Source organism: Chinchilla lanigera, unplaced genomic scaffold (assembly GCF_000276665.1).
Source record: "Chinchilla lanigera isolate Chin_1 unplaced genomic scaffold, ChiLan1.0 scaffold00028, whole genome shotgun sequence".
Lineage (NCBI taxonomy): Eukaryota > Metazoa > Chordata > Mammalia > Rodentia > Chinchillidae > Chinchilla > Chinchilla lanigera.
This window is the reverse complement of record NW_004955429.1, coordinates 6,589,420-6,603,302: the sequence shown is the minus strand read 5'-3', so window position 1 is coordinate 6,603,302 and position 13,883 is coordinate 6,589,420. Positions and strand designations below refer to the sequence as shown.

General features: G+C 38.6%; 1 protein-coding gene across 1 annotated transcript; it reads left to right on the top strand.

The window, feature by feature from the left end:
- The first annotated feature begins 270 nt into the window (after nucleotides 1-270).
- Nucleotides 271-4,701, top strand: LOC102012348 (ankyrin repeat domain-containing protein 26-like). The gene is given in 2 exon segments (XM_013515351.1): nucleotides 271-372; nucleotides 3,946-4,701. Coding segments are annotated over 2 exon segments (858 nt in total).
- Nucleotides 4,702-13,883: the final 9,182 nt, after the last annotated feature.

Sequence of the window (13,883 nt, the reverse complement as noted above, 5' to 3'; positions counted from 1 at the left end):
CCAGAGACTTTATTCATCAAAAAAAAATTGCAGGCTTTCTTCCATATGTTTGTCATAAACTTATGAATAGGACGAGCATAAAAGACAGATGCTAGCTATTAAATCATCTCAGTAGAATGATAAGGAATGCATGTGTCACAGGAAGCGCTTGCCACCAACACTTAAGATAAGATCGGTGCACACAAAAATGCTGTAAACACTGATAGACAATGCCGACAGGTGAGAAACCCACACCCAAATGACAAGGGTGTCACCTGATATGAACTGAGAATGGGACGGTGGAGTGCAGCGAGGACAGCAGAGTTCTCCCCAGCCCTGGGGTGTCACAGCTGCCATTTCCTTAAGCCAGAAGATGAGATTCCTTTAGAGCAGGTGAGTGATACCGCCGCTGACAAGTTAAAAACACGAGTGGCTGCCCAATGAACAAATTCAGAAGTGCACAAAGGTCTGTTTTATGAAATGCAACAAGAAGTAAAGATCCAGGGGCTGGGGAATAACAGCTCAGTAGCAGAGCATTTGCATAGTATGTATGTGGTCCTGGGTTTGATCCCGAGCACTTGAAAACAAAGGGGCAGGGGCAAAGATTCAGTCCCAGGGCTTTTTAATTACAGCAAATTTTTAATTCCAAGTAACAACCCCTGCTTTATCAAATGTATTATTCAATACACTTCGTAGTTTCCGCTTCCCATCCTACCCCAGTTCTTGCCCACTCTCTAACCTGTGTATCAGCGCTGAGCCTATTCCCATGAAGAGCTGAAGAAGGCGTTCCATACAACTTGTGGGAAAGCAGTAATACTGAATAAGCAAGTAGTCCCTGGGTGTAGTCTCCTCGTTAAAATCATTCCTTGCCTCACCTACACCCCCACAATAAAGCCCAAAGCAGTGGGGATGGCATACAAGCTTCTCCATGATCTGAACCAGCCAACTCCCCTCTGCCTTCCTGAATGCTGCCTCGTGCTGCCTCATGAATATGCCACGAGCTCCTTGGCTTCTAGGTGTTTCCAGTAACCCAGATTCCCTGAACTCTATCTGCTACTATTCTACTAATCTTTTAAGACCCTGTCTCCATCTTTACCTCCCCTTGGGAACCTTCTTTCACCCTCATCTTTGTGGTATCCCACAGACTCCCTTTAGCTGTCCCTAGGTCACCTGTGTGCTCTTTTGTCTCCAACACAGGCACCTGGAAGGTGAGAACAGTGCCAGGCCCCCCCACACCTCCAGCATTTGGAATTGTGCTTGGAATGTAGGAGGCGCTGGGTACAGATTTGTTGAATGAGTGAAAGTTCATATTCTCAAGGAAATAATCCATTCGTATGGATAGTTTTGTTGTGCTTGAAGAAGAAAAGCAATCATCTTATGGACGCAATTCATGGTGATATTCATATTCCCTAACAAGTACTGCAGAAACCATATTGTCATTCACTTGGTAATCCTCTCACTTGCATTTTTATCTCATGTTAAACTTGACTCGCATAAGAAATGTGTAGACAAAATAGTCATTTAAGGAATGGAAATACTCTAAATAGAGCTGGTTAGTAGATAATAACTCAAAACAAATATTAGCTATAGTTCCCTGAAGAATAAGAACCTATTAGTATCTTTATTTTACAGAGTTCAAGTCTCCTTTCAAGTTGTAAAGAAACAAAACAAGAATAAAAGGTGCCAGTGTGCTTTCTCAGACCTGATGATGGTAGTAATAACAGTACCAACTTGCATGTACCAGCACCAGCACTTTATTTCTTTTATTTTTGCTGTGCTGAGGATTGAACGCAGGGCCTCAAGTGTGCTAGGCACAGGTTTCACCACTAAACTACGTCCTCAGCCCTATGTGCACTTGAAATAAATTACCTTCTTCAGTTCTCACAACATTGCTATAGTTACCTTTTTCATTTAAACATGAAAAAATGCGTTTTGGGTAAAAGACTTACCCAAATTTACACACGTAATGCTAGGAGTAAAGTTTGAGGTCCAGGCAGCCTGACAGCAAACTCGAAGTGATTTTTAGAAGAGAAAATCTCACATTAAGAAATATCACAAACCATATCCGACTTCTGATGAACTTGCATTCATTATATAATGTTACCAGTTATTGAGTAGAGTATGACCTAAAACTAGTCTTTCCAAGCCTCTATCCCATGGGTTGTGGGAATGAAAGTGTTAGAAATGATATTCTTGCTAAGCATGGTGGTACCTGCCTGTAGTCCCAGTACTCTAGAGGCTGGAGCAGGGGGATCTTCTTACGTTTGAGGCCATTCTGGGCTATATAGTGAGTTCCAGACCAACCTGCACTACACAGTGAGACTCTGTCTCAAAAGACCAAAACCAAAAAATGATGTTCTGGTTTTTTTCTATAAATTAAAACTTTATTTATTTTAGTTTATTAGTACATGTGTGCAGTACATAATGTTTACATTCTTATGGGAAATTAGTACATGTGTTTAACACATCTTAATTCCTTTTTTTAAAATCTCCTTCCCTCTGTCCACCTTTCTTGAGGTGTTTGAGTGTATTTCTGCATAAGAAATTACTGCCCAAATGTTAGCAGTTTAAAACAGCAAACGTGGGTCAGGGATATAGCTCAGTGGCACAAGTACCTGCCTGGCAAGTGCAAGGTCCTGAGTTTGATTCCTCCCAGTACCAAAAAGAAAATAAAACAGCAAACGTTTATTATCTCAAAGTTCCTGAAACTTGGGCATCCAGGGGCTGTTAGCCGGGGCAATTCTGGCTCAGGATCTCTTATGAGGCTGCAACAAAGCTGTTGGTCAGAGCTGCATCTGTTTCAAAAATCTATAGGAGACTCAGGGATCCACTTGCAACTCACTTGTGTGGGTGTCAATGGGCTTCTGCTTCTTGGGGGAGGTTGGATCTCACTGAGGTTCTGCCTGAGCTCTTTGTCAGAAAGCAGGTGAGTGGGCCAAGAGGGAGCAGGAGCTAGGTGATCCACAGGCAAGCAGCAGTCATACACTCATCTGGAAGGAGCACACCATCACTTCTGCTGTATGCCAGGCCCCAGAATTGAGTCACAGTCACAGAGTCCTGCCCACGGGGGGAGGTGGTCTATAAAGACATAACTTCTGAAGACTGATGCTATTGAGGAGCATCGAGAGGCAGGACTAGGGCTGGGGATTTAGCTCAGCAGCACAGTGCCTGCCTGGCAAGCGTGAGGTCGTGAGTATGATTCCCAGTACGGGAAAAAAAAAAAAAAAGAGGCAGGACCACATACACTGTAGTAGGCTAGGAAGATATGGATAGCTGCATTTCATTCCTCAGCTCCAGGTCTCCCTGAGTTGTGTTGGCTTTTTATTCAAATGATAAAATTTAGATTATTAGACTCCAAAGACAAAGCCTTGCTAACAAACAACAGCTGCATTGATTAGCTTTCCCTGTGCTGGGACAGACACATGTCACCCACAAATGAAAGGAGGAAGGATTTATGTGATATGATTGAAAAATCCACTAAACGTTGAAAAGTTGTTTTTAGAAAATTATTATAGTAAAAGACACTTTGCTATTAATCTCCGTCAAAATACTCCACCATCACTTAGAACATACTTAACCCATCATTCTTGCCACTTTCTGAAGTCTTTGGTGAGCATCTTTAGTTGCACTGTCATAGCTGATGCAATATCCTGAATTGATTCAAAATGTTTACCTTTCATGGTCATTTTTATTTTGGAGGAGGTCCAGAAGTCACACAGTGCCAGATGCAGTGAATAAGGTGAATGGGGACACACCATAATGTTTTTATGAGCCCGCCTTTTTGTTGGATGGCATGGGAAAGACACTCATGAAGGAAGACTTCCAGAACTGCTTCAGAAAGTGGCAAGAATGATGGGATAAATAACAAAGTTAAATGAGCAGGAAAATGGAGAGTTTTGTTTCCAAAGAGATTTAAAATCCAGTGAATTTGAAACGGACATTCCAATTAACACACTAATACATCAGATTGATGATCTTGCAGCAAAACTGGAAACTACATCTTCCAAATGTCTACACCTGGATGCAAATAATCAGTTTCTCCACCAGGAGTTGTTATCTATGACAAATATACAAAAGAGATGTGAAACACTAGAGAAGAATAAAAAGAAGTTGGAACAAGAAGTAGTAAACCTCAAAAGTTACATAGAAGAAAATATGATAGAACATGGCCAACTAGAACAGTTTAAGCAGGAGACTGAAGAAAGAGCAAGACAAGATTTAGTGGAAAAATTAAAACATGTCAATATATTTTTACAGACACAAGCAGCATCTCAAGAACATTTAGAGCAGTTAAGAGAAAGTAATAATACTTCAGTGAGAAATCAGATGGAACTCAGAATTAAAGACCTGGAATCAGAGCTCTCTAAAATGAAAACTCAAGATTCCAGTAAAATACAACTGGAAAAATATAAGTAACTCTATATAAAAGAATTCAAAACTAGAAAAGCATTGTCCAGTAAGCTAAACAAGGCTAATGAGAGGCTAGGAGAGGCCAATACCAAACTTCTTGTGGAGAAACAGCAAAACAGATCTTTGCTGAGTGCTGGTAGTACAAGACCTGTCCTAGAGGGTCCTTATGTCAGAAATCTTAATCATAGTTTGGTGCTACACAGTTTTCTTCCCAGAGAAAACTTAGTGATTCGCATAATAACCCACAGCCTTCAAGCAGCAGCCTGGAGAACTACCTCATCAAGATGTGCCAAGAGTTGGAAAATAGTATAACAGAGAACTAAAAGAAACTACTGCTGAATTGGTACTCTTGAAAGTTTCTCCCAGGGCTGGGGATATAGCTCATCAGCACAAGCGCCTGCCTGGTAAGTACAAGGTTCTGAGTTCAATTCCTAGTACCAAAGGGGGGGGAAAAAAAAAAACTTCCATTCAATAAAGTTCCTCCCAGAGGATCTGCTAATCCTCCCAGAGGATCTGCTAATAAATCAAGTCAAGATCTAATCAAGTCAAGATCTAATAAATCAAGTCAAGATCACAAGAATATAAGGAGATTTTTAAGGAGAAGATACGTGATCTGAAAAGATAACATTTTATGTATTGGACTTTATAGATAACATTTTAATTATTTCCCATAAAGTGTGTGACTTGAAAATTTTGTTGAAAGAAAAATACTTCTTATCATATACATGATGAAGATTAATATACTATTTTAAACTATTTCTTGATATCTGTAACTTTTAAGTGCTATTTCCAAGTAAAAATCAGTGTTGCTGAGTTTTATGTACTGAAACTTCCCAAATGAAATCCACCCAACCAAGCTGTTGTTAATACTTTGTTAGACTGAAATATAATTTTAGCAATATTTTGAAAAAAAAAAAAGTTTGGAAAGAAGGAGAATATTTTGAGGGAGAGTACTGGCAGTGTGTCTTTTACTACAATAATTTTTTTAAAAATTTAAATACACACTGTATTTATCGGCCCTTGGCTTCTGGTCTGGCTTCTGGTTTCAGAGGTTTCAGTTCATGGACAGCTGTGTGTGTGAAGCAGAGCTGCTCACTTCAACGGCAGCCAGAAAGTAAAGCACAAGGGAAGAGAGCTAGAAAGGAAGGGGCTTGGGGCCAGATAGAGTCAGTCCCCCAAATCACACTTGTGTGTCCCACTCACTCTCCCAGAAGCATGCCTTACTAATCCCCTAGGTGGCTCACAAGCCAACGAAATCAACAGTCAAGATGAAGGTCCTGAGTTTGATTCCTGGTACTTAAAAAAAAAAAAAAAAAGATTAACTGTCACAAAGCCATTATAATCAAAGACAAGGGGGCTGGGGATTTAGCTCAGCGGCAAAAGCGCCTGCTTGGCAAGCGCAAGGTCGTGAGTTCGGTTCCCGGTACCGGAAAACAAAACAACAACAACAAAAAAAAATCAAAGACAAGATTGCAAAGGTGAAGTAGAATGGAAAATATCTTTCCTTCACAATTATATCAAAATGCTAGTGAATTTCTCAGTGCATCTCATGTACTATTTTAATACATTTCAAGTGAAGGCCCAAGCTATATTAACTAGGCCCCAAACAAGAGACCACAGCCCTGGCTACTTAGTTAGCAAAACTCTGTCTCAAAAAAAAAAAAAAAAAAAATTAAAAGGGTGGGGGGTGTAGCTCAGTGCTCCGTATCACCAAAAAAGAAAAAGCAAAACAAAAACAAACAACCCAAAACCAAAACCAAAGCCAAACAAACAAACAAACCCAAAAACCAGAAATAAGAGCTCTTTAAGAAACTGTAGCATATTAATTCCTGAGTATAATGCCTAGATACAGTTGTGCTTCCCAAATACTTCCACCCACTGCTAACTTCTGAATCAGTGCATTACAGCAGAAACTCCTACAGCACAATCTCAGTAAAGAATATTGAGACCAGGGCTGGGCACAGCTCAGTGGTAGAGTACATGCTTAGCATAAGCAAAACCCTCATTCAGTCCCCAGCACCAGGAAAAAAAAAAAAAAAAGACTTGGATTAACATCAGTTTGAGAAAGAATGTGTTACTGTCTTTCATAATGAAGTGAATCCACTTTTCAGTATTTTTAATTAGCTGTTTTAAAGATAGAGAAATCTGTATTTTAAACTAGGAGTTTGAACAAAATAGTGACACTTCCAAATTTTAAATTAGTCTGAAATGCTACATATTTTCATGCTTGGAAATTTAGTCTGCCTCTACATTGTTTTACTTTTATAGTTTATGATGCCATTATCACAGCAAATAATCTTCTGTTCTGCAAGTTTAATAATAACCGTGACCAAAAATCTTAAAGTTCTGATCTGAAATACCATAAATTTTATTTCAAAGCATGGCTATTTGTCCTCGGAGGGATTGTAACATGTTTTCTTTTACTCATTATAAGATGAAAATTACAGAGTTCTACATTTTTCCAACTAACAAATAATTTGTTATTGCCAGCTGAAATAAGACTGACCCAGGAACTCTAAAGCCAAATATTCCTTTCTTCCTATTGCTGAAAATTTTTTCATATAGTAGCATTTCCCCCCACAATAGCTTCTTTTTCTTTTCTTTTGCAATGGTGAGTTTTTGTTTGTTTTGTTTTGTTTTGTTTTTTTGTTTTTTCAGAAGGGGAGTCTTACTATATGGGCCATACTGCCCTTGAACTCAAGATCCTCCTGCTTCATCCAGCTGAGAGGAGACAGAGGCTCACCCTGGTTCAACTGTCAGATTCTTAGAGATATTTGTGAACATCATATATGCTTTACATCTCTGGAGCCTGCTATAGCACCCAGACCTCAGTACACTATGTTGGTGCATTTCAGTCTTGTTCTGTAACCTCTGGAGGTCAAACCTGAACTAAGGCTTTTCTAGGCTAATAAAAACTTGCCATTTTGTAATATTCTCTATAACAATAATATGAATTTAGACTTAGTCTCAACTTTATCAGAGAAAGAAAATATTTTCTTCCTCATATTCCTTAATAAGATACTCATCTAGCATAAAAGATATGAAAATTTTACAATTATGTTGTGAAAAACAAAAAGAATTAAAGGCCTGGGGGTGTAGCTCAGCGGTAAGACATTTGCCTAGGGTGTCCAAGGCTCTGGGTTTGAGCCCTAGCATTGCAAAATTAAATAAACAAGGAACTACATGTTACTATTTTTAATATTCAGTAATACTACATGTACTATTTTTAATATTCAGTGTGTAAAGCCTCCTTAGTTTATATCTTGCAGATTTGAATTTTGTCTTTGTCCTCATTGTGGGCATAAATGTACTTCCATCCTCGTATGCTCTATTGAAAGGGCTCATAACCATGTCTGAAATGTAAATTAGAGCCCACAAGGAATGTTTTCCTACTTATACTTAAACAATAAAATGTCTTGAGCTTTGGAGGTATTTTACTTGGCAGTGCTTAGGAGGCAACATTCTTGCACGTGCGCTTCCCCTGGTCTGGAAGAATCGCTATCCATCAGTGCTCATCAACGCAGCACCGAGAGAAATCCATCTTAGTGAAAGTCCCTTTCTTCACCATGTACTCCAGCTTCCCATAGCCTTTCTCACAGTCGGTTCAGTTTATCTGGTTCTATTTTTTAAAACTTGGAGGGTATATTGTTCAGTATAATATACTGACAAACTCTATAATTTGGGAAAAAAAATCTCCATGTTATGCAAAAATGTATTGCTAAGTTTTCATCATAGTATAAAACTAAAGGATTCTCCTATTGTTTCCAATTTTTAGTTCCAAGTTAACTTTGTATGTTAACTGAATTCTCAATGGCAAGAATCCTCCAAGCGTGTTTTCATTTTTTTTTACAGAGAGGCCATGTCCCTGGAAACCCCTTTACATGGCATGGCATGGCAGACAAAGGCATTTGGTCCATTTCACAGTGATGTGAAAAATAGAAATTGAGATACATAATACATAAACATGTTTTTTTAAAAAATTAGGTTATACTTAACTCAGAGCCACAGAACATAATTCTGTATCCAACTAACCCAAAGATCATTAAGCACTTAGTGAACATCTCTTCTCACCCAGCCTTGTACTAAATTGCTATGTGAGCCGGGCATGGTGGTGCACACCTGTAATCCCAGCACTCGGGAGGCTGAGGCAGGAGGATTGTTGTGAGTTCGAGGCCAGCCTGGGATACAAAGTGAGCTCAAGGCCAGCCTGAACTGCATAGCGAGACCCTGTCTCAAAAAAGACCAAAAAAAAAAAAAAAATTGCTATGTGATGATTATAAAACCTTAGTTAAGCATAATTGTATAATATAGTATAATGTAATTATTATATTTACATGCATTACTCAACATAATTTATTAGCTTATAAGACATAATTATTAAAGAATGTAATCTATTAATTTTACATCTATAAATTAGTGTTGTTCTAATCTATTATATACATAATGATTATATTATATAAATATTATATGTATACAGTATGATTACATAATATGTATTTCTGCAGAGTTTAAAACAGTATTTTAAGGCCAGGCATGGTGGTACACGCCTGTATTCCCAGCACTTGGGAGGCTGAGGCAGGAGGATTATTGCAAGTTTGAGTCCAGCCAAGGCTACATGAGTGAGCTCAAGGCCAGCCTGAACTGCATAGTGAGACCCTGTCTCAAAAAGACAATAAATAAATAAAAATAAGACAGTATTTTAGTCGAGGACATAGATTTAAGCTCTAACTCTAACCCTAATTTTAAATAAAATTAAATCAAGAGAAAAATTGTAAATTATAAATGCAACAAAAGTTAAGAAAGTAATAAGTGCAGGTATACAAGCAAAATTTTAAACATACAGTTAAGAGATGAATAGGATTTCGGCAAGAGACTTAGAGCAAAAAATATTCTCAGCCAGAGGAAGAGAATACACAAAACAAGGAAAAGAGGTGGGTGTTAATAGGTTTCCCAGAGTTAAACCTAATAGGACTGAAGGTTCATTTTGGGAGTAGTGCAAATGACATCTGGATAGCTACAGGAGGAGCACAGTGGAAAACAGGTCAGAGGGATTCAGATTAGATGAAGAAAGAAATAGGAATCCACTGCAGGTTCTTGAGCAAAAGAGTAGCACTAAGAGTATATTTTTAGGAAGATTTTTGCCAGTGAATTAAATGGGAATATAATTAACTAAATAATTATGAGCCCCTTACTTGGCAGATCATGCCAAAACAATGACAGGAGAAAAACAGAATCTCTTAAGTTCCATTGGCTGAAGTTCAGTTATATTGTCTTTATCTTCCTCCAAAGAATAAAAATTAGGGAGGAAAAACAGTAGGAGGAAAGTGAAAGAGATGGGAAGAGAGTAAGAAAAGTGTTACTTGCACAATTCAGTACAAACTGTATACTAAAGAAGTGCCTTCTACTTGTAAAGTATGTGATACAGGATAGTTAAACGTAAATAAAATCCAATTCATGTGGACCAGGAGTTTATAAGATAATAAAAGTGTTAACAGATATACATTAGACATTTTTGTCAATACCATAACAAAAGTGCAGATAAAATCCCATGGGCATTCACAAAGGTTTTGTTTTGGTTTTTTTGTGTGTGTGTTTGGTTTTGGTTTTAAGACACGGTCTTGCCTGGAAATCGTGGCAATCCTTTTGGCTTTTTTTTTTTTTTTTTTCTTCACAGAAATTGGACATCACCTTTCAGGTACATGAATCAGAGGGGATTTCATGCAAGAGATAATCTTTTTTTATAAATCTCAAAAAGGAGGTTGTCAGAAGGAATGGCAAGAGAACCATGCAAAAGTAATGTTTATGCCTATAATTCCTGAGGCAGCGGTATCTTCAGGAGGTTGAAGCCAGCTTGGGCTGCATAGGAGTTCAAAGCCAGCCGGAATTATGTAGCATGACTGTGTCTCAAAAAAAAAGTAGTGTTTATTCTGGGTGGTCAGTGTCTGCTAAGCATTAAAGGTTACTGTAGGAAAAGGGAGAGAATTGATTTGGAAGGCAATAGCAGTACATGTATGTCCTGCTGCCTAAAGTGGCTTGGAATAGTTCCTTAGCAGGAATATTCTGACTAAGGAAAATGGATTTCTCAGGTAGGGTAGCATGATGAGCACGTTTTACCGAGATGGAGAGATAGAAGAAAAGCAGTTTATTTAGTGGAGACATAATCTGCACAAGTAAAGAATATCTTCTGAGATTCCCCCAATGCTTCCCATTCTTGGTTTTGCATTTATGTCTACTAATCCTCTGTTCTTATTCAATCCTGAATGCTAGAACTCTCCTTTCTTCATTCCCCTATTCCTTTTACTATCATTGTGTCTTGTTCCCTAGAAATTAAAATTCCAGCTTCAAGTTTGTTCATACTGTTGCTCCAAAGCTTCTGTTACACAGCTAACATTGACATACTTAATCTCCTTTAACATGACAAGTAATGAAGTTGATTAGTTGCAAAATCTCAATGAAAAGAGAACTGACAACTCTTAATTGTATAATTCACTAATGCTTCCCTTGATTCCCATATTCTTGCACTTAAGACCTTCTGTGAACTCAAATAACAATTGGTTCGTCCTCACTGAGAGTGACCATACAGCAATTAAATACCTTAAGCACATTTATTTAACAAAACATCAATATCTAATTAATTGGACTGAGAATTGAATTTGCATACTCTCAACCACAATTTTTTTACCATTAAAAAAACAAAGCACTTAACATTCTAGAATGGCTTACAAAGACTTTCCCAATGGTCAGGTACTTCAGCAAATGATTACCTGCATATTTAGTAGCACTCAAGGCAGTGCATGGGCTCAGATTTGTTTGTAAAAAGAAACAATACCACTTTTGAGAAAATATAATATGGTCTTGGGAACCTGATTGTTCTAATTTAAAAACAAGACAAGGTCTTCCTGTGATTCTTCCAAGCGTGGCAGCAATTTTTCATTATTTTTCCCTCTGCTGTTCCTCTTGGTCTCCTGCCTTGCTTCCTCCTTTTTTCCTCTTCAACTCTAAATATTGATGCATCCACAGCTTACTCTTTGCATCTGTTCCTTTCCTGGATTGCTGTCCTACAGTCTTTCGGCCTTTGAAAATGCCTGTGTCGACAACTCCCTACTTTATATCTCCAGTCTCTTATAGCCTCCTGCTTGTGCAATACTGCGTGAATAGGCATCTCAAACTTCATGTGTCCCGAACAGAATTGGATCTCTTTCCCCTAAATAAAAACTGCCTTCCATCTTCTTCCCCATATGAACAGGTGGCAATTACACCTCCTGAATGATTCAGGTAGAAGACTTCGGTGCTATGTGTATGTGTCTGAAGGCATGCTGTGCTTTAAATGTATTTGCTCATTTAATCTTCACAACAGCCCCAAATATAACAACTCTTATACTTACTATTCTTGTTGTAGGAAGACACCAGAAACAGAGACATTCAGTGCTTTTCCCTGAGCTACAAATCTAGAAAGTGGAGGAGCTGGGATTTGTACCCAAGTTTTAGTCTGTACAATCCAGTATCTACTCAGTTAAATTCAACAGTATTTATCGAATGCCTACAGAAACTGTGTACGGCTTTTCTCTCTCCTCTCCCACCTCTCCAGGAGTCGGGGAGGAGCTGCTATTGGTTCTACACTCCTTATCTATCCAGACTTTGAGTCCTTCTCATGCCTCTGTCATGGTACATGTTGACCTCATCTTTGCCCTGAATTCTCTCTCTCTCTCTCTCTCTTTTTTTTTTTTTTTTTTTTTTTTTGAGACAGGGTCTCACTATATAGTTCAGGCTGGCCTTGATCTCACTTTGTAGCCCAGGCTGGTCTCGAACTTGCAACAATCCTCCTGCCTCAGCCTCCCGAGTGCTGGGATTACAGGCGTGCGCCACCACCCCAGCCAGTCTGCCCTGAATTCTTGCAATAGTCTCCTAACAGGTTTCCCTGCTTCAACCTTCTTCCACTTTCACATCAAAGGTCTATTTTGAACACAGCAGCCAAGATGATCATTATCAAACCTCCATGGCTCAAAATCTCCCCAGATCCTTGAATCTGGGGCAGACTCCAAGTCTTCGCCAGGGCCCAGGATCTTCCACACCCTTCCTGACCAGCCCCTGCTGCACACCAGGCTTGCTGCAGCTGCCGGGCTCACTTCCTCCTCCCACACTCTGGTCCTCCTTTCTCCTCAAGATCTTTGCCACTATTGGTCCTCTACCAAGAACACTTCCTCCAGATAGCTGCATAGATACCTTGGGTCTTGGATTAAGCTGTTGTCTCAGCCAGTCTGTACCTGACTTAGCTTCTTTTAAATTCCAATTCCTAGCCTCACTGTGTTTATCTTTTGTCTCTTCCTTACTTTCTTCCACAGCACTTCTCATCTTCTGCTATTTTACTTAATGTTTGTTGTCTCTTAGTGTTTTTCATCTAGACCAATGCCTAGCACACAGTAAGCACTCACTAGTTATATGCTGAATGAAAAAATAAATAAGTAAATAGTGATAATTTATGACTAGGGCAAAGATTTCAGGAAGGAAAGACTTTTTAAAAGCAATCACCATGACCTTTCCCTCTTTTTGACTCTAGCATCTAACACAGTTTCTGTCATATGGTAGGCATTCGATAAATACTGTTGAATTTAACTGAGTAGATACTGGATTGCACAGACTAAAATTTAGGTACAAATCTCAGCTCCTCCGCTTTCTAGATTTTTAGCTCAGGGAAAAGCACTGAATGTCTCTGTTTCTGGTGTCTTCCTAAGACAAGAATAATAAGTATAAGAGTTGTTATATTTGGGGCTGTTGTGAGGATTAAATGAGCAAATATATTTAACGCACAGAATGCCTTCAGACACAGACATAGTAATTGCTGATGATCACAATACTCCTATGAAACTTATAGTTAAATAGGAATCTTCTGAGTATCAACTACCCAGATCTTTTTAAATATGAAAAGCTTACATGAATTGGATCAAATAACCAAGTTATAGCATGTCACTCCCTAACTGAAAATCTGTGAATAACTACTGCCTTGGTGATAAAAGCCAAACTTCCAATCCAGCATTCAAGGTTTTCTATAATTTGTACCCTGTATTTAACTTAAAGGTTAACAGGGTTGGGTTACTACAGCATGCAGCTCAGTGGTAGAGCACTTGCCTAACATGTGTGAAGCTCTGAATTTAATCCCCAGTACTGCCAAAAAAAAAAAAAAAAAAGTCAATAAGAATAATTTTCCACAACAGCAAAGAAAAAAATCCCCCCCAGAAATGTCTAATGGTGATTTCTGTAGGGACACAAATAATGCCTTGTATTTTAAACCATCATATGATTTTCAAAAAACTTTTACATAGTCAGCTTGTTTATAGCAGTGACTACTTTAGAAATGAACCAGGTCAGGCATTATCTTAATTTCACAGATAAGCAGAGAAAGAGTCAAAGAGAATAAGTGATGTTTTGTTGTTTTGTTTTGTTTTGTTCTTCTGGCAGTTGAATCCAGGGCCTCACACATGCAAGACAAAATGCCC